The sequence below is a fragment of the Heloderma suspectum genome, chromosome 1 (genome assembly GCF_057233095.1).
Source record: "Heloderma suspectum isolate Gila_16-S chromosome 1, 16-S_ref, whole genome shotgun sequence".
Classification (NCBI taxonomy): domain Eukaryota; kingdom Metazoa; phylum Chordata; class Lepidosauria; order Squamata; family Helodermatidae; genus Heloderma; species Heloderma suspectum.
In genome coordinates, this window is record NC_139458.1 from 72,138,120 (window position 1) to 72,157,518 (window position 19,399).

Below are 19,399 nucleotides of genomic sequence, written 5' to 3' on the forward strand. Positions count from 1 at the left end.
TTTGGCCTCCCCGAGATCCATGGCGGAATTCTCTGCCATCCCTACATCCTAGAGAGTGAAGTCAAGTGGGCCTTAGGAAGCATTACTAACAACAAAGCTAGCGGAGATGACAATATTCCAGCTGAGCTATTTAAAATCCTAAAAGATGATGCTGTTAAAGTGCTGCACTCAATATGCCAACAAATTTGGAACACTCAGCAGTGGCCACAAGACTGGAAAAGGTCAGTTTACATTCCAATTCCAAAGAAGGGCAATGCCAAAGAGTGTTCGAACTACCGTACAATTGCGCTCATTTCACATGCCAGCAAGGCGATGCTCAAAATCCTACAAGCTAGGCTTCAGCAGTATACGAACCGAGAACTACCGGAAGTACAAGCTGGGTTTCGAAGAGGCAGAGGAACTAGAGATCAAATCACCAAAATTTACTGGATCATGGAGAAAGCAAGAGAATTCCAGAAAAACATCTATTTCTGCTTCATTGACTACGCTAAAGCCTTTATTTGTGTGGATCACAACAAACTGTGGCAAATTCTTAAAGAGATGGGAGTACCAGACCACCTTACCTGTCTCCTGAGAAACCTGTATGAGGGTCAAGAAGCAACAGTAAGAACCGGACATGGAACAAACGATTGGTTCCAAATTGGGAAAGGAGTACGACAAGACTGCATATTGTCACCCTGCTTATTTAACTTATATGCAGAGTACATCATGAGAAACGCCGGGTTGGATGAATCAGAGGTCGGAATTAAGATTGCCGGGAGAATTATCAACAACCTCAGATACGCAGATGATACCACCCTCATGGCAGAAAGCAAAGAGGATCTAAAGAGCCTCTTGTTGAGGGTGAAAGAGGAGAGTGCAAGAGCTGGTTTGAAACTCAACATTAAAAAAACGAAGATCATGGCATCCGGCCCCATCACTTCCTGGCATATAGAAGGGGAAGAAATGGAAGGAGTGACAGATTTTACTTTCTTGGGCTCCAAGATCACCGTAGACGGTGACTGTAACCATGAAATTAAAAGACACTTGCTCCTTGGGAGGAAAGCTATGGCCAACCTAGACAGCATAGTAAGAAGCAGAGACATCACCTTGCTGACAAAGGTCCGTCTAATCAAAGCTATGGTTTTCCCAGTAGTAATGTATGGCTGTGAGAGCTGGACTATAAGGAAGGCTGAGCGCCGAAGAATCGATGCTTTTGAACTGTGGTGCTGGAGAAGACTCTTACGAGTCCCCTGGACTGCAAGGAGGTCAAATCAGTCCATCCTAAAGGAAATCAACCCCGACTGCTCATTGGAAAGACAGATACTGAAGCTGAAGTTCAAATATTTTGGCCACCTAATGCGAAGAGAAAACTCTCTGGAAAAGACCCTGAAGCTGGGAAAGACTGAAGGCAAAAAGAGAAGGGGACGGCAGAGGATGAGATGGCTAGATAGCATCACCGATGCAATGAATATGGACTTGAGCATGCTCCGGGAGAGAGCGCAAGACAGGAAGGCCTGGTGTGCTATGGTCCATGGGGTCACGAAGAGTCGGACACGACTGAATGACTGAACAACAACAATAACAATTGGCTCCAGGAGCATAGCCAAGTCATTTGTAGTGTTAGAGGGGCGTAGAGATCTATAATGCTTGCTTAAGTTCATTATTGGTGCAATTCCCATGCTAGTAAGCCTCTGAGCATGTGCAGATGAGTCAAAAGGCTGATAACAGCCTTCTCAGTGCACTCCTTACTAATGAGGAGAAACCCTTATCAGGCTGTGCCTGAGAAGTGATGCTATGTGTTTATGCTGAGCTGCAGGTGGCTGTGCTGAGAACCAAGTGCTGTTAGTCTATGCTGAGAATGGATGCCAGGGGGCACTTGGTAGTGTCGTGCTGCCTTATTGCTAGCATGTATGGTATAAAACCCATTGTACCCGATGGCTCTGGTTCAGAGAAGCTGTCTGATCCAACCATTGGCTATTGGCCATGCTGTGTGCTGTAAGTTACCCAGTAAAGTCTCCTTGTAAGTAAACCTTTGAATCTGGTTTATCTCTATCTTGACACCTCTAACCTAAGAGTTCAATGCCTACAGCCAGGGCAATACAGATCTCCAAAAGACAACACACTTCTCTACTTATTTTCCGGGTGGACCAGTGTTCTGAAAATTATGGACAGCCTAGAGTTGTCCCTAAGTAAGAAACCAGCAAAGATTCAGAAGGATAGGTGCAGTAGTTCATGTGGGAGTTTTCCAGTTTGGGGGAGGGAGTGATTTGCTTTCCCTTCCCCCCTTCCCCAATAGTTTTTGGGGTAAATTCATATGACAGTGCACAGGTCATTAGAGGCGTCCCCCAGGCAAGAAACCTGAAAAGTTTCTGAAGGATATACAATCATGCAAATTTACAATGACTAGAATTTATTTACATTTCACCAATATTAGCAGCAGGGGAACATGGGTGGGAAGCTGCTATTGCACTCATGTCCTACTTGTGAGTTTTCCATGGGCATCTGGTTGGCACTGTGTGAACAGAATGCTGGACTAGATAGACATTGGGCTGATGCAGCATGGCTCTTCTTATGTTCTTAAATATAGGCTGCCTCTGAGCATATGAAGAATGCTTTTCTTTCACCAGTGAGCATTTACATTCTCCCCCTGCCAATTCTATTCCCCTCTGTGCAACCATCGTTCCTCATCCTACCATCCTCCAGCAACTCTTCATAAGAACAGATGTCTTATTTTGTGCAACTCTCCTCCACCTCCTCCTTGTTATGCACAAGCTCTCATTGTATCTTCCTCCCCATAACTTCATTTGTGCCAAGACTTCACCAGGTTTCAGCCAATGAGTCTGTTTTCAAATCTAGGGCTTATTTATGGAGAAACTCTGAGCATGTACTAAGTGTCTTCCCCTCACCACTGAAACTTGAATTCATGCAAAATGAAAAAACAAACAAACCACAAATGACAAAACATGCATAGGATTGAGCTGATAGGGTAGTCAATTCATTAGATGGAATTGGGTAGGCAGCCTGCAGTACCATGCTCACAACTCCGGACTGATTTCTGAGTAAGCATGCAGAACATCAAGGTGCAAACCTCCCTGCAAAAGTAACTCATGCTGGAATCCTATGCACACTTTCCTGAGGGTAAGCCTCATTAAACATTATGGGGCTTCTGAGTAGGCATACATAGGACTGTATAAATGAGCAGGATTTATCTCCCCTCCACTTAAAACAACAACCAAAAACTCCTATTTGTTTTTTTATTAAAGCTTTCTGTTCATAGGAACATAGGAAGCTGCCTTATACTGGGTCAGACCCTGGGTCCATCTAGCCCAGTACTGTTGACACTGACTGGCAGCAGCGGCTCTCCGGGGTTTCAGGCAGGATTCTTTTCTAGCCCTACCTGGAGCTGCTAGGCATCGAACCTGGGACCTTCTGCCTACCAAGCGTGCGCTCTGTAGGGATGTACGAAAATCACTTACCTTTCGGGGATTATGCTAATGGTTGGGGGGGAGGCATTCCGTCCCTCCCCCCGGAATCCTCGCCGGGGGGGGAGGCGCTCCATTCCTCCCCCCCCCCCGGAATCCTGGCCGGCCGGCTCTGCTCCGCAGGGATTCTGCAGAGCTGCTGGCCGGCTCTGCCAGCAGCTGGACATCCGGCCGCTGGCTAGCAGGGACGCAAATGGCGGCGGCCGTAGCCGCCACCATTTGCGTCCCTGCAGTCAGCCGTGATAGGCTACATAAATGTTTACATAGCCTATCACGGCTGATTTAAAAGAAAGGAAAAAAAATGCACGTACACAAATGGCGGCGCCCAAGGGCACCACCATTTGCGTTCCTTATTTTGGCACGTCTTAGTCTACATAAACATTTACGTAGACTAAGACGGCGAAAATAAGGGGAACGCAAATAGCGTAGCGTCTACGCTATTTGCGTTCCCCTTATTTTCGCTGTCTTAGTCTACATAAATGTTTACGTAGACTAAGACATGCCAAAATAAGGAACACAAATGGCAGCGCCCATGGGCGCCGCCATTTGCATACGCATGTTTTTGTTTTTGTTTTTAAATCAGCTGTGATAGGCTACGTAAACATTTACGTAGCCTATCACGGTGTTTTTTAAAAAATCTAGCCGTGATAGGCTACATAAATCTTTACGTAGCCTATCACGTTTTTTTGTTTTTGTTTTTTTTTAACTGGAAATGGCGGCGGCGGCAGCCGGTCGGAAGACCGGCCGCCGCCACACCGCCGCCGCACCACCGCCGCACCGCCGCCGCACTGCCGCCACACCGCCACCAGAGCCACCGCCGCCAGGAAGATCCGCCCAAGGTAAGTCCCACCCCAGGGGGGCATGGGGTGGCAGACCGTTCCACCACCGATTTCGGGGGGCCGAATGCACTGGCATTAGGCCTCCCCGAGATCTGTGGCGGAATTCTCTGACATCCCTAGTGCTCTGCCACTGAGCTGCAACCCTTCCTATTACTGGATAATGGCAACTGACAAACAAAACAGCCCCAGATTTGTTTTTCTGCAATTATGTGAACCCACCCTTCTCAAAGACTTGAGTGAGGAGGAGAGAAACCAACCCTCTTGTCTGTTTGTATAAAGTCAAATACAGTTCAGAACTTCTCTTGCCCGCTGAAGAGAATTCTCTTTAAGAATCTCCCAAGATGCTCTGGGTGGAATAAAGAAGAGAAAGAAAGAACAGGATGGGGGAGGGAAGAAGAAAAGAAGAATGGTGATTGGAAATGCGGAGCAGGGGGGGTAGAGAGAATTCCCTAAGCCAAGTGGCTCCTTTCAGAGAGCTAGTACCTCAGAGGAATTTGGGATGCTGTGGAAGGTTTGGAAGGATTGCACATCCTTTAATTAACTTTATGAGGTGAGGTGGCTGAGGACTTTTTCTAACTTTTTAAAACTGTAGAACCTTAGCAGTTCCTCGATCATGACACCACATAGTCCTAACCCTCCTTTTGGAATAATTTGAATCCTACAGCTATTTAGGAGAAATTAAAGTTGAGGGGAGAAAGAAGTTTGTGGAGGCTGATTGGATCCTTTGCTGCACTGAAGCTACTAAACTAAACTACTATGCAGAAGCTAAAGGTTCCACTTTGGGGCAGTAAAATCAGGTGCTGTGTGAAATACCAGTATTTCACATGAAGCTCTTCCTTCCCTCCTTCTCCCTCTTCAAAATTTCATTGCAAGCAAGCTCCTAACAGTGGGCATGTAAGAGCAGAAATGTAGGGGGAGAGAGGTTTTTTGCACCTCAAAAAAACCCTACACAAGACATTAGGGATAGTGAACTCCTAATGGTCACCTTAAATACCTTCTGATTAGGATCTCTAATCCCCTAGGTGACTTGACAGTTTTTCAAGGCCCCCCAGAATCCGTGGTGGAACAGCCTCCTGCCCCCTCACTTGCACCACAGAACCCCTCAGGACAGCACTTACCTGGGGCGGATGCGGCAGATGCAGCAGCGGATGCAGCGGCAGCTTCAGCAGTGGTGTGGCGGCAGTGGAGCGCCGGTGGCGGAAGGTGTGGCAGCAGCGGCGGAAGGTGTGATGGTGGTGGAGGGGGCGGCAGGTGCGGCAGCGGCAGAAGGTGCAGCGGAGGCGGAAGGGACAGCGGTGGGAGGGCAGTGGAAGGGGCGGCGGCAGCAGAAGGGGCGGTGGTAGCAGGGGCGGCGGGGGTGGGGGCAGCTGGTCTCCTGACCAGCAGCGGCCAGGCGCAGCATACACAAATGGCGGCGGCCACGGCTGCCGCCATTTGCATTCGCTATTTTTAGCCATTCTAGCCTACGTAAATGTTTACGTAGGCTAAAACGGTGAAAAATAGCGAATGCAAATGGCAGCCGCCGTAGCCACCGCCATTCGTGTACACGGGTTTTTTTACTTTGCCGTGATAGGCTATGTAAATATTTATGTGGCCTATCACGGTTAAGTACAGGGACGCAAATGGCAGCGGCTACGGCCGCTGCCATTTGCATCCCTGCTGCCCAGCGGCCGGATGTCCGGCTGCCAGCGGAGCCAGCTGGCGGCTCTGCAAAATCCCTGCGGAACAGAGCCGGCCGGGCAGGATTCCAGGGGGAGGGATGGAGCGCCTCCCCCCCACCGCGAAGCAGATCCGCGAAACAGTAAGTGACTTTCGTACATCCCTACTTAACTGTCTGAAATTTGGCAGATTCAGTCATCTATATAGGGGCTGCCAGATCTCCAAATTCTACGCACACAAAAAATATAGCCCTTTGCTTTGACAGATTTTCTTATAGCAAATAGCAAATTTTACCTGTGACTAGCACAAAAGCCACTGGACCTAACTACTTGAAATTAGGCAGGTTTAATCATCTCCATGGGGGCTACCAGTTATCCAAATTTCATGCTTTTACCATACAAACTAAAAAAAGTTATGGCCCTTTCTGTTTTCCAATGCAAGTCAATGGGAAAATGTATTAAAAAATGGCAATTAGGACAGCTCAAAAGATCCGGGGCACAGTTCAAAAAAAGATCCAAGGCCTGTGCCCAGGTGTGCCTTTCCCTAACAACACCCCTGATTATGACCTCACTTTTGAGACATTGGGGACAATTGATTTTGGAGGGATCAAAAATTGATCAAGGATAAGGTGTTCAAGAGTGATTGCAACTGGGATATGGAAAAACCAGGGAACACCAGGTTTTCTTTTTGGTATAAGCATATAAAAGCAAATCATATTCTGCAGGAGTATTTACATGACCTTACACTTCCTTTGTTAAGAAAGGGTTTCACCAAGCTAACTTTTCAAAGTATGCCTTGCCTTCTGCTGGTTTGGAAGGAAGGTTCCTTAAAGTTCCATGGGACCAACATTTCTGCATCGGTGGGAGGTGGATGAAATCTGTCATTATTTGTTGTACTGCTCATTGTATAGATCACCTAGAGAGATATTTTTATCCTGTTTATCTCTTGTTCTAAGATAGCAGATTTTGAGAAAAACTGTATGCTTTTAACTTACATACCAAGTTCCATTATTTGCAATAGCTGCTTTTAAAATTAGACAGAATTATGTATAATTGTATAAATATATGCGATGGAAATTGTTGGATTCTTTATTGTGGAATTGTTTGGGGGTCTTCTTTTTTTCTCCCCTGTTTTGTGATGACCTTTGGTTTTAAGAAAAATAAAGATTGAACTTAACTGAACTGAGGTGTTGCTAACCCAGCTTCTGACACACAGCCATTTCACTTCCTAGACACACTATGACCTGGGCCAAATGAATGAGACATTTATGAACATAGTTCAGCCTTCTATAACTAATTTTTGTTTAACACATAGGTGGTACGGGGTGTGTGTGTGTGAACTGAATTGGGACCACGATGTGCAGGGAGGAGAGCATTAACTTTTTCTAGGAATGTCAGAGAATTTCTCCCCGAATCTTCGGGGGGCCGAGCGCCAACACATTTGGCCCCCCGAAATCGGCGGTGAAATTCTCTGTGACCCCCCTGCCACCCCCCGCCACCCCCCCGGGATGGGACTTACCATAGCCGAATGTCCCTCCTGGCGGCGGGTCCCGGCGGCGGTTCGGCGGGCTTTTGGCGGGGGCGGCAGCCAGTCTTTCAACTGGCTGCTGCCGCCGCCATTACAAGTAAAGTAAAAAAAAAAAAACACCCCGTGATAGGCTACGTAACGATTAACGTAGCCTATCACAGCTAGATTTGCAAAGTCAGCCGTGATAGGCTACGTTAAAGCCAAGAGCTTCGGCTATTGGGTGGTATAGAAATAAATAAATAAATAAATAAATAAATAATTTTTTTTTTTAACTTTCCTAGTTCGCGGCCGGGGAGACGGGGTGCTTCTCCCCGGCCTGAATTTCGGCCGGGCGAGGCGGGGAGCCTCCCCCCCGGCCTGAATTTCGGCCGGGCGAGGTGGCGCGGCTCCCTCCCCGGCCTGAATTTCGGGGGGAGAAGCGAAGCACCTCCCCCCCACCGCGAAGCAAATCTGCAAAAAGGTAAGTGACTTTCGTACATCCCTAACTTTTTCCCCATGTCACAATCACAATTGGAATCACCTCCCCAGCATAGGCTATTCACAATGGGAGGAAAGCTTCCATTGGCACCCATGGGAGGTCTCCTCCCATTGTGAATAGCAAGAAGGGGGGGCAATTCCAAGTGTGACCACAATGTGAGGGGAAGCTTAAAACCTGCCCTCCCTAGTCCCAATCCAGCTCATTCTAGATGCTCATCTGTACTAATTCCTAGTTTCTTGTCTGTTGGAAAGTCCTTGTGCCAATGATTGCACTAGCATGAGGATGGAGTCATGCTGAGACTGCACGGGGGCTGGGGCTGTTTCCAAAATATGCTGTTAGCAGCTGCACATGCAGCTTCCCCATTGTTGAATCTCCATGTTGTTAAAAACTTCGCTTTCTGTGAGCAATAATGGGCATAAAACCAGTTTTTGATTGTAAATCTTTGATGAAGTTGATACCAATGCAGTCCGTTGAACTTATGGACAGATTCACAAAGCAAATCCAAACTTATTTGCCCAAGCATGTTAAACGGGTTTTATTACCTCTGACTACAGCGGTATGGTTTTGTTGCTTCTTCATTTTATGTTTGATGATATGCTTTTTATTATATTGTGATTTTATCTGGCATCTGAAGATCCAATTCCCAAGTGTCCACAATAACAATTTTTGTAGAATATTTTACAATGAACAATTTTGATAATAGTCAATTTTGTTATAGGAACAACAGTTAACAAGATAAATGGGAAAACCAGTTTTAGGCAGTGGCCATTTTATTTTCATTCAAAACTTGATTCCCCATGATCTAATGAGAGGATTGGTACCACACTTATACCTGTATCATCAAGGAACCCACGGATAAACAGGAGAAACCATTTTAGGCAGTGGCCATTTTGTTTTCTCCCTGTAACTTGTAATGGAAGAGGTTCTGAGCTGATCACCATTCAAAAACTGATTCCCCATGCCATAACAAGATGATTGGTACCACACTCATACCTGTATCATCAAGGAACCCACGGGCCCAAATTTTTGTATACTTGAATGCAGACTAATGAATCACAGTACAAGCTCACAAATGTATGGACTTCAACCACAGATTGAGTCCAATTTCAGTCCAGAAGGTACAAACTGGGGAAATCCTGATCAAAAACAAACTGAAATGAATTTCTCACACATTCCTAGCTGATGTGTTCTCTTGATGGGAAGGCTCACACTTCTTAGTTTGCTGAGCAGTTTAAAGTTGATCTAAAATTTAGATCTAAATATTGAGGGTGTGCTAACCTGCCTGAAGGATAAATAGTATCTTTTGTTAGCACTGTGTGACTGAATTCAAAAATTGTCCCTTTATAGTGATATATTAACTCTACCATGCTTCAGTTGCTATATTTGTGTTTTGTTCTTTTCTTTCTTTTTATGCACATGTCATGGGAAAATGATATTTTCAATAAAAGCGTAATTTAAAAAAAAAAATGGCAGCAGCCACCAGCAATTCCTTGATCACTCAAGAAATGTCCAGAAGATAAATGTCTGTTATGAAACTTTTTAAAAGGTTGAGAGGTAGCAACTACTCCCTGTCTCATCCTCTGTACTCGAACAAACAATTATTTCTGGTTAAAGCCTCTTTGCAAGTAATAACTCGGCAAAACATTTGTCAGAACATGGCTAATGTTTAATTATTGAATTTTTGCCTTACTTTGACCTGTTTCTGTATCCTGAAGCAGAACGTTTCATTCCACTTTGGATCCTTACAGTCCTTAATAGTCTTGGTCCGGGCTCTTTCAAATGAAGCCGTTGGCAGAAACAAGCTCACATAGCAATCAGATTGGCTAACTGTTTTAAAAAGGGATAAAGTAAGCATGATTCTTAGGACATATTAATACTAAACCATTTTTTACCATTGTCAATAACACACATAGTTTACAACAAGAAAATACATAGGAACTACATAATTCGTTCTTAATTGTATTCCATCTCTGTGCTCATGATGAATCAATGTGAGGGTTTAGAAATCAGCCTTCCCCAACTTGGTGCCCTTCAGATGCTTTAGACTATGGGTCTACCTCCAGTATCAGAGGCAGTATGCCTATGTACACCAGTTGCTGGGGATCATGGGTTGGAGACTGCTGTTGCACGCATGTCTTGCTTGTGGCCACTGTGTGAACAGAATGCTGGACTAGATGGACCCTTGGTCTGATCCAGCAGGGCTCTTCTGATGTCCTTACATACTTGTGGGTCTCCAAGCTTTCTGGGTCAGTGGGCACATTTGGAATTTTGAGAGTGTGTTGTGGGTGCTCTCACAAAATGGCCACTATGGGGGGCTTGCCCATTCATAAACTGGCTCTCATTTGGCCCATCCCCAAACACTCACTTCCCAGAAGGGAAATTGGTAAGACTAAAAGAAAAGTAGCCTTCCCAAGAACAGTAAAGTTTAGACTACAACTCCTAGCATTCAACACCGGCCATGCTGGCTGATGGCAGTTGAAGTCCAAAACATGAGCACCAGGTTGGGGAAATCTGGCTGAGACCATAAAAAGCTGTAATGTCACATATTTATATATTTATTTATGTTATTTACAACATTTATATACTTCATCACATATAAACAGATCTTGGAGCGGTGACTAGGGGTGTACGGATTCCCCACCGTCTGTTCCGGTGGGGAATCCTTGGGGGGGAGGTGATCCATTCCTCCCCCCTGGAATCCTCTCCTCTCCGAGCAGCTCCACTTGGATTCCGGGGAGGGGGGGCTGGCTTGGGGGCGCTTACCTTCCCTCCTGCCAGCCAGAGCCATTCGCCTCCTCCCTGTCCCTGCTGATTGCCATGTCTTAAAAACATCCTGCTGATCACATGTGCCCATAGACTTATAAGCAAATTAGAGCCGTGAATCTTGCATATAAGCCTATGGACACATAGACTTATATGCAAAATTCATGACTCTATTTTGAGTATAAGTCTATGCACATCCTCCCGATCGCCTTTTTTTTTTTTTTAAAGACACGGCAATCAGCAGGGACAGGGGGGAGGTGAACGGCTCTGGCTTGCAAGAAGCAGCCGAGTGCCGTTCCGCCTCCAGTCCTCCTGGAGCGGAGGTAAGTGGTCCCAATCCACTGCAGATTCCTGAGGCCAGATTCCAAAGAATCTGGCCTCATTTGAATCCGCAGCGGATTTCCCTGACATCCTTAGCGGTGACGCACATAAGCACAAATGGAACAATTTTGTCTGCTACCCAGCCACAGTCAGTGAGTGTGTAGGACTGTTTTGATGTAGCCTCTGTAGTGTCTACAGAAAGGCATTCTGAAGTAGGGCTGCTGGAGAAATTTGAGACAGACTAAAATGAGCTCAGATTTCTAAGAATCTGATCTGTGGAATCTGCTGTGGAGCGGCCCCCTCAGGCTGCAAGAAGTCCCTGGACTTTCGGATTTTTTTTTACTTTCCCAAAATGTACACATATTCATTGGTTGGAAAATACACAAGTTTCTGGTGAGGAAAAGTTGAATGGATTGGGGAAAATACACTAAATGTTCCATACTGACGTAAATCATGTAAATTGTTATGAAACCTCTTAAATAAAAATTGCATCCGTCTGTGAGCGGACGATGGCACAAGAGGTGCCTGCGAAACACAGATGGAACAGATTTTACACAGTCATCCATCCTGACTCTGAAGTGCCTTTAGGATTCAGTATGGGTGAGTTGTCACACTCACACACACACACACACCTCCAGTTAAATGGCAATTTTATGGAAGACTTCTCTGATATGAAAGCAGGGAAAGCTCCAGAAGTAGTAAATGTGATCCATCACTGCTGCACCAGTCTGGCATTTTCAGCCAGCTCAATATGCCAGTGCAAAAACACAGAAGCCGACAGCATCCAAATAATATGGCTCACAGCTTCAGATTGTTTTGACTCTCATAACCTAATTCAAAAGGGTAATGTTGGCTCATGGGTGTGTTTGCGGCAAAGAAGCAAAGAGCAATTTGGGTTAAGTCTATAATTCCTTGATATATAATCTCACCATTCACTTCCCCCTCAAAATGCCGCAGAAAAAAGGTGTGGTTTAGCCACCTGAGACTTTCAGGGATCAGGTGGTTAATCTAATGAATGAACAAACATCTGCCTTCCCAACTGCATTTTTCTTCCTTCAGCACAATTCAGAAACAGAACAGCCATGCAGGATTGCTATTTTGCCAGTTACAGAATTTATGTCAGAAGCAAGTATATCATATCAAGAAGGAATACTATTTTGAATGCAACATTTTCATTTCGTTGTGGAACATCTTTATGAATGATTTTTAAAGTTATTTTAATTCAACAGGTTAAACCATCTAACACAGGCATAAAATCCATCTACGCTTCTAATCGCTCTGTCTTTTATCTCCACCCATCTGGTGCTCTTTTTCACACTAATGCATTATTGAGATACATTGTGGCTTTTGCAAGGTGTAGTTGAGCAGTTTGCCTTTGTGGTTAGTTTTGTAAATGATAGCTTATGATGTTAAAGATTAACACAGATTGCGTATAGCTGCCTTTACACTAAAGAAAACCCCCACAGTCCTCCCATTCTGGAGCCTTTCCGCATTTACAGTGGGCTCCCATACCGAGAGCATGTGACTGCTGCGAGGGGAAGCCTTTAATATTCAAAGTTCCATAGAACTTAACAAAATTGCGCCATCTAGTGGTTGTTTTAATTGCATAACATTCCAAGTTTAAAAGATAGTTCATTAATTTGGGATCTTTTTGAGATGAAATAACCAGGAAATACCTCTGGATGTGCCCTGGAGGTTCACAACATCATCTAAAGGACCCGCAAACTTCTGTGAGTGAGCAATCTCAATAGCAGGATAAAATCTCCATGTGAAGGAGCCCTATTTATGTTATAAAAGGATCTCAAAGTAATTCAGATCACTTGGGGTTGGATCCAGATTTAAGTTGGATCAATTCAATTGTGCTGGCAGAAGTGGACTTCACCACCCCCTCCTTCCCACAGCAGCCCCTCCAATCCCCTGAAAATGCTACAGAGAGAGTCAGGAGACCCTGCTAAATGGGGTGAGCTGTGGAGGAAAGGGAGAATCCCCCAAATTGGGCAGAGGGAACTTCTGCAAGTGAAGCCCTTCCTCTAGAGGGAGGCAGATCCTGGATCCATACCTTGTGTTGCTACACAAGTGCTGCATGTGACTGCTGCTCCCCATAAAAAGGGAGAGAGATCCTCTGGTCCAAACATCAACATCTCTTTTGCATGAACAGGAGGGGTCATATCACTGCAGACATTTTGGACTGAGTACAGAGTCAGGTTTTGATTTTTTTGCACAGAACTGAAGGGTAACCCACTGTAGTGCACATGTTCATTTTACTATTCTGCTCTGCTCTGGCAGTCTGAAAGATTTTGAAGGAGTCTGTGGTTCAGGTTTTTCCTTTGAATTTCAGCTAGGCATGTAATTAAGCTTGGGCCATTCTGAGCTCCCCCTCCTTCCCTCCCTTTCCCCAAAGCTGACCTTTCAGCAGCAGAGACAGAGAGGGGCTACAAAGAGGACGATGGCTCCTTCAGCCTTCATTGAACTTGAAAGCCTTAACACCATGAAGACCCCAGTGCAAAATTCTCTGGGGATGATAGTTTGTGGGGCTTTGGAGCATGCGTGTGTTTGTTCTTCTTTTATCCATATCCACAGTAAGTTTGAAACCAATGCTGCATCTTCACAAAAGTATCTTCAAAAGAGAGTAGGTGGAATGAACAAAATAAAAAAATCTATGAATAACAACATTGATCTGAGATGTTTAGACACATCATTTTAGTAACTTTTCCATGCTTATATGCTCCTGCAGCAATTTTGTGACGTTATACCAGTGTGAATGTTCCATGTCAGGGCAAACTAACAACTGCTGCACAGAACCCCTTACAGAAATAAATGTGATTATGGATTTGTGGAAGCACCAGGATACTCACATAAATCTGCCTTTTGTAGATTTTTTATTTGTATGATTTTCACAGACAGCAAGTTGCAAGGAGAGCTCTTCATCTGCAAAACAATGATGAACAAAATGTTTACTGAACCATGCACAGCTGTAGAAGGATGGACAGATCCATAGAGTGCAATGAACTACAGAGGACAGGGCTTTTCCATTTGGTCAGAATGTGCCTTTCTTAGGGCAGAGCTACATATTAGAAAGAACATGGGGCTGCTGCTGAACACCTTTGTCAAGTAGGGTTGTATGTAGGGATGTACACAACCCACTTACCTTTTCACGGAATCTTTCGCGGTGGGGGGGATGGGGAGGGAGGCGATCCGGTCCTCCCCCTGGAATCCTTGATGGCTGGCTCCACTCCGCGGCCAGGCCATGGAGCAGCCAGCCAGGGCCATCCACAGCCAGATTTCCAGCCATGGATGGGCTGCTGCGAATGCAAATGGCGGCCGCCATAGCGGCCACCATTTGCGACCAGCCAGGCAGCTGTGATGGTGGGGGGGAAGCATTCCGTCCCTCCCCCCAAAATCCTCGATGGGGGGGATGCGATCCGTTCCTCCCCCCTGGAATCTTCGATGGCTGGCTGTGCTCTGCGGCAGCTCTGCAGAGCAGCCAGCCAGGCCCAGCCCAGCCCAGAGCCGTCCGCAGCCGGATTTCCAGCTGCGGAGGACTCTGGGGGGGGGAAACCGCGTACGGTTCTGCCGCCATTTGCGTTCCTTATTTTTGGCCATCTGAATCTACATAAATATTTACATAGACTATGATGGCAAAAATAAAGGGGAACGCAAATAGTGTAGCCGCCGCCTAGTGATGTACGAAAGTCACTTACCTGGTCCTGCAGCTTGCTTCGTGGTGTGGGGAGGCACTTCGGTTCTCCCCCCAAAATTCAGGCCGGGGGCGAGGCGCCCTGCCTCGCCCGGCCAAAATTCAGGCTGGGGAGAAGTGCCCCATCTCCCCGGCCGCGAAATAAAAAGTGAAAAAAAAAAATTTACGCAGCCTATCATGGCTAGATTTCCAAAGTCAGCCATGATAGGCTACGTAAATCCTTACGTAGCCTATCACGGGTGACTTTGAAAAAAAAAAAAGTGCGTACGCAAATGGTGGCACCTATGGGCGCCGCCATTTGCATTCCTTATTTGGTCCCGGGTAGTCTAGGTAAAGATTTACGTAGACTACGGCGAAAATAAGGGCAACGATATTTGCGTTGCCCTTATTTTCGCTGTAGTCTACATAGATCTTTACGTAGACTACCCGGGATTAAATAAGGAACACAAATGGTGGCGCCCATGGGCGCCGCCATTTGTGTACGCACTTTTTTTTTTCAAAGTCACCCGTGATAGGCTATGTAAGGATTTACGTAGCCTATCACGGCTGACTTTGGAAATCTAGCCGGGATAGGCTGCGTAAATCGTTACGTAGCCTATCACAGGTGTTTTGTTTTTTTTTACTTTATTTTGTAATGGCGGCGGCGGCAGCCGGTCGGAAGACCGGCTGCCACCCCCGCCCCCGCCGAACCGCCGCCAGGACCTGCCGCCGGGAGGGACATTCGCAGAAGGTAAGTAAATTCTCCGCCATCCCTACCGCCGCCATTTGCATACGTGGATATTTTTTTTTTAACCCAGCCGTGATAGGCTACGTAAATCTTTACATAGCCTATAGGGATGGACAAAAGTCCCTTACCTGTTCTCAAAGCTTGCTTCGCGGTGGGGGGGAGGTGCTTCGGTTCTCCCCCCAAAGTTCAGGCGAGGGGGGGGAGGTGCCCCACCTCGCCCGGCCGAAATTCAGGCCAGGTAGAAGTGCCCCATCTACCCGGCTGCGAAAAAAGAAGTAAAAACACACACACACACAGCCGTGATAGGCTATGTAACGATTAATGTAGCTTATCACGGCTAGATTTCCAAAGTTAGCCGTGATAGGCTACGTAAATCATCACGTAGCCTATCACGGGTGACTTTGAAAAAAAAAAAGCGCGTACGCAAATGGCAGCGGCCCATGGGCGCTGCCATTTGCATTCCTTATTTTGGCACGTCTAGTCTACGTAAAGATTTACGTAGACTACGGCGAAAATAAGGGCAACGCAAATAGCATTCCCTTATTTTCGCCGTAGTCTACGTAAATCTTTACGTAGACTAAAAAGGTAAAAGGTAAAGGTGTCCCCAACCAGTCGTGTCCGACTCTAGGGTGTGGTGCTCATCTCCATTTCTGAGCCCAAGAACCAGCGTTGTCCGAAGACACTTCCATGGTCATGTGGCCGGCATGACTGAACACCGAGGTGCACGGAACGCTGTTACCTTTCCCGCTGAAGCGGTACCTATTTATCTACTTGCAATTTCTTGCTTTCAAACTGCTAGGTTGGCAGGAGCTGGGACTGAAGACGGGAGCTCACTCTGTCACATGGCACTCGGGTCTCAAACTGCTGTCCTGTCAACCTTCCGGTCTGCAGTTCAGTGTCTTAACCACTAGACGTGCCAAAATAAGGAACGCAAATGGCAGCGCCCATGGGCCGCTGCCATTTGCGTACGCGCTTTTTTTTTTTTTGTAAAGTCACCCGTGATAGGCTATGTGATGATTTACGTAGCCTATCACGGCTGACTTTGGAAATCTAGCCATGATAGGCTACATTAATCGTTACGTAGCCTATCACGGGGGTGTTTTTTTTTTTTACTTTACTTTACTTTTTTTTTTTGCAATGGCGGCGGCGGCAGCCAGTCGGGAGACCAGCCGCCGCCCCCGCCCCCGCCCCCTCCGAACCGCCGCCGGAACCCGCCGCCGAGAGGGACATTCGGCTATGGTAAGTCCCATCCCGGGGGGGCGGGGGGCCGGCAGAGAATTTCCCCACCAATTTCAGGGGGCCGAATGCGTTGGCAGTCGGCCCCCTGAAGTTTCGGGGAGAAATTCTCCCCCATCCCTAGTAGCTTATCACGTCTTTTTTTTTTTTTACCCAGCCATGATAGGCTATGTAAATCTTTACGTAACCTATCGTATCGGGTTTTTTTGTTGTTTTTTACAAGACAAATGGCGGCGGCGGCAGCCGGTCGGAAGACCAGCTGCCGCCACCGGAGCCGCTGCCGCCCAGAAGATCCACCCCAGGTAAGTCTCATCCCGGGGGGATCTGTGGGGGGGCAGGGGGGCAGGGGGGGCAGGCCATTCCGCCACAGATTTCGGGGGGGCCAAATGTACTGGCATTCAGCCTCACCGAGATCTGTGGCGGAATTCTCTGACATCCCTAGCATCTGCCCCAAATAAGTGCCATCCTGGGGGGATTCCGTGGTGGGGGCGGGGGGGCAGGAGGCCGTTCCACCACAGATTTTGGGGGGCTGAATGCATTGGCATTCAGCCTCACTGAAATCCATGGCGGAATTCTCTGCCATCCCTAGTTGTATGAGAAATTCATTTCAGTTTGGTTTTGAACAGAATTGACCCAGTTTGCACATCCCAGAAGCAAACGTGGAATCGAACACAACCTGCAGTCAAGGTCCTTACATTTCCAAACTTGTGATGTGATCCATGATGGAACAAAGAAAAAAAGCATTTGAAAAATGCACACACAAATACGCATGAATGTTTATGACAAAAACAAAAACAAGCTTGCAATCTGATATGGACACAAGTCAGAACGAGCTTCAAGGTAGAATTCAGAGAACCTTAATAAACTTGAGTTTTGCTGATTTGCACACCTAGAGACAAGTATTCCCACCTGAAACATCCAGTGAGGCTTCAGTGCCAGCTTCAGATTCCAGATATGGTGGGATCATCTCAACCATTGTGTGCAGGAGGAGAGGGAATATGTGGTGAGTTGGAGAGGCTGGAAGTTTACCAGGGCACACCAGCTTCTTTTTTATCAGCTAATAGTGGCCAAATGGTTAGAGTAGAGATGGCCAAAAGAGCGATGTTCCAGATCACTAGGTTTCTCCAAACGTTGCCTTGCCACTCGTCTCATTCCTGATTCCCATTTGCATTTGTGATCACTGCTCCCTTTGTGCAAATGGGAAAATTACACAAATTGGGCAGCGATCAAATAGGAAATTTGGGGAAATCCCCCAAATTTCCACAGATGTCCTAATATGCACAAATTTACTCCATAGGCTAAAGTAGGGCTGATTGGTCTACAGAGGAAATTTGCAGAAATCAAACTAGGAATTGGAAATGAAGTGAACCCGAGCATGTGTACAACAATTTGCAAATTGTTGTACACAGAGGACACATGCTCGTGCTTGTGTCTGGAGCTTCAAGCAGAGCATGCTCACATGTTTTGCAAGCAAAAACAAAATTCTCATACATCCCTAGGTTAGAGTGCTGTTGCATGGAATGGACAGTGGGGGCTCTATTCTTCCTGCCTTCCCTTCTCCCATGTAAATTATTGTAGCCAGCCAGACCCTTGAAAATTAAGTTTTGCCTTTCAGAGCCTTCTTTCCATCTAGTGGTGCAGTTAGGTAATTTGAAGACTCCGGATTGCATTATCTTACCTGCCTTCCTCTTTAGATGGTAAAGTGCTGTGACATAGGTGTCTTTGTTCAGAGGTTCTATCATCATATGCTTTCTGTATTTAGGTGACCCTTGATCACCAGCTAACTGTACATGTTCAAATTCCTCCAACAACAACATGTCATTTCTGAGGAGAAAAAGGTTCAAGTCCTCTCCCTTCAAAAGGGAGAAATGGCTAACTGCCACATTACGAGGATGGGCATTCCAAATTTCATCCATGCTGATTCATCCACTGTTAATATTGCAGTTTGGAGATAGGAGTCAGTCTGAAGTAGGGATCGCAGAGAATTCCGCCATGGATCTCGGTGAGGCCGAATGGCAGTGCATTCGGCCCGCCGAAATCTGTGGCGGAATGGCCTGCCACCCCCGTGGATCCCTCCCTGGGACAAGACTTACCTGGGGCGGAACTTCCGGTTCATGGTGGCTCTGGCGGCGGCGGCGGCAGCTGGTCTTCCGACTGGCTACCGCCACTGCCATTTGCAGACTTGTGTTTTTATTTTTTTTTTCAAGACGTGATAGGCTACGTAAAGATTTATGTAGCCTATCATGGCTGGGTAAAAAAAAAGAAGAAAAACCGCATACGCAAATGGCAGCGGCTATGGCCGCCGCCATTTGCATTCCTTATTTTTGGTGTCTTAGTCTACATAAATATTTACGTAGACTAAGACGGCGAAAATAAGGGGAATGCAAATAGCGTAGCGGGCACTATTTGCATCCCTTTTTGATTCACTATTTTAGCCTATGTAAATATTTACGTAGGCTAAAATGGTGAATCAAAAAGGGACGCAAATAGAGCCCGCTACGCTATTTGCGTTTCCCTTTATTTTCACCATCATAGTCTACGTAAATATTTACGTAGATTAAGACGGCCAAAAAGAAGGAACACAAATGGCGGCGGCCGTAGCTGCCGCCATTTGCGTACATGGTTTGTTCTTTGTTTTTTTTACCCAGAGCCCTCCGCGGCCGGAAATCCGGCTGCGGATGTCTCTGG

At 46.4% G+C, this 19,399-nt stretch overlaps 1 protein-coding gene across 1 annotated transcript in view; it reads right to left on the reverse strand.

The window, feature by feature from the left end:
* LOC146357387 (cytosolic phospholipase A2 epsilon-like) overlaps positions 1-19,399 on the reverse strand; it is a 123,612-nt gene that overhangs the window by 77,505 nt on the left and 26,708 nt on the right. The window contains exons 2-3 of the mRNA XM_084846386.1: positions 13,907-13,979; positions 9,658-9,794 (exon numbers count right to left, since the gene is read on the reverse strand). Coding sequence (XP_084702512.1) covers positions 9,658-9,794; positions 13,907-13,979 — 210 coding nt within the window. The remainder of the gene's footprint in view (positions 1-9,657; positions 9,795-13,906; positions 13,980-19,399) is intronic.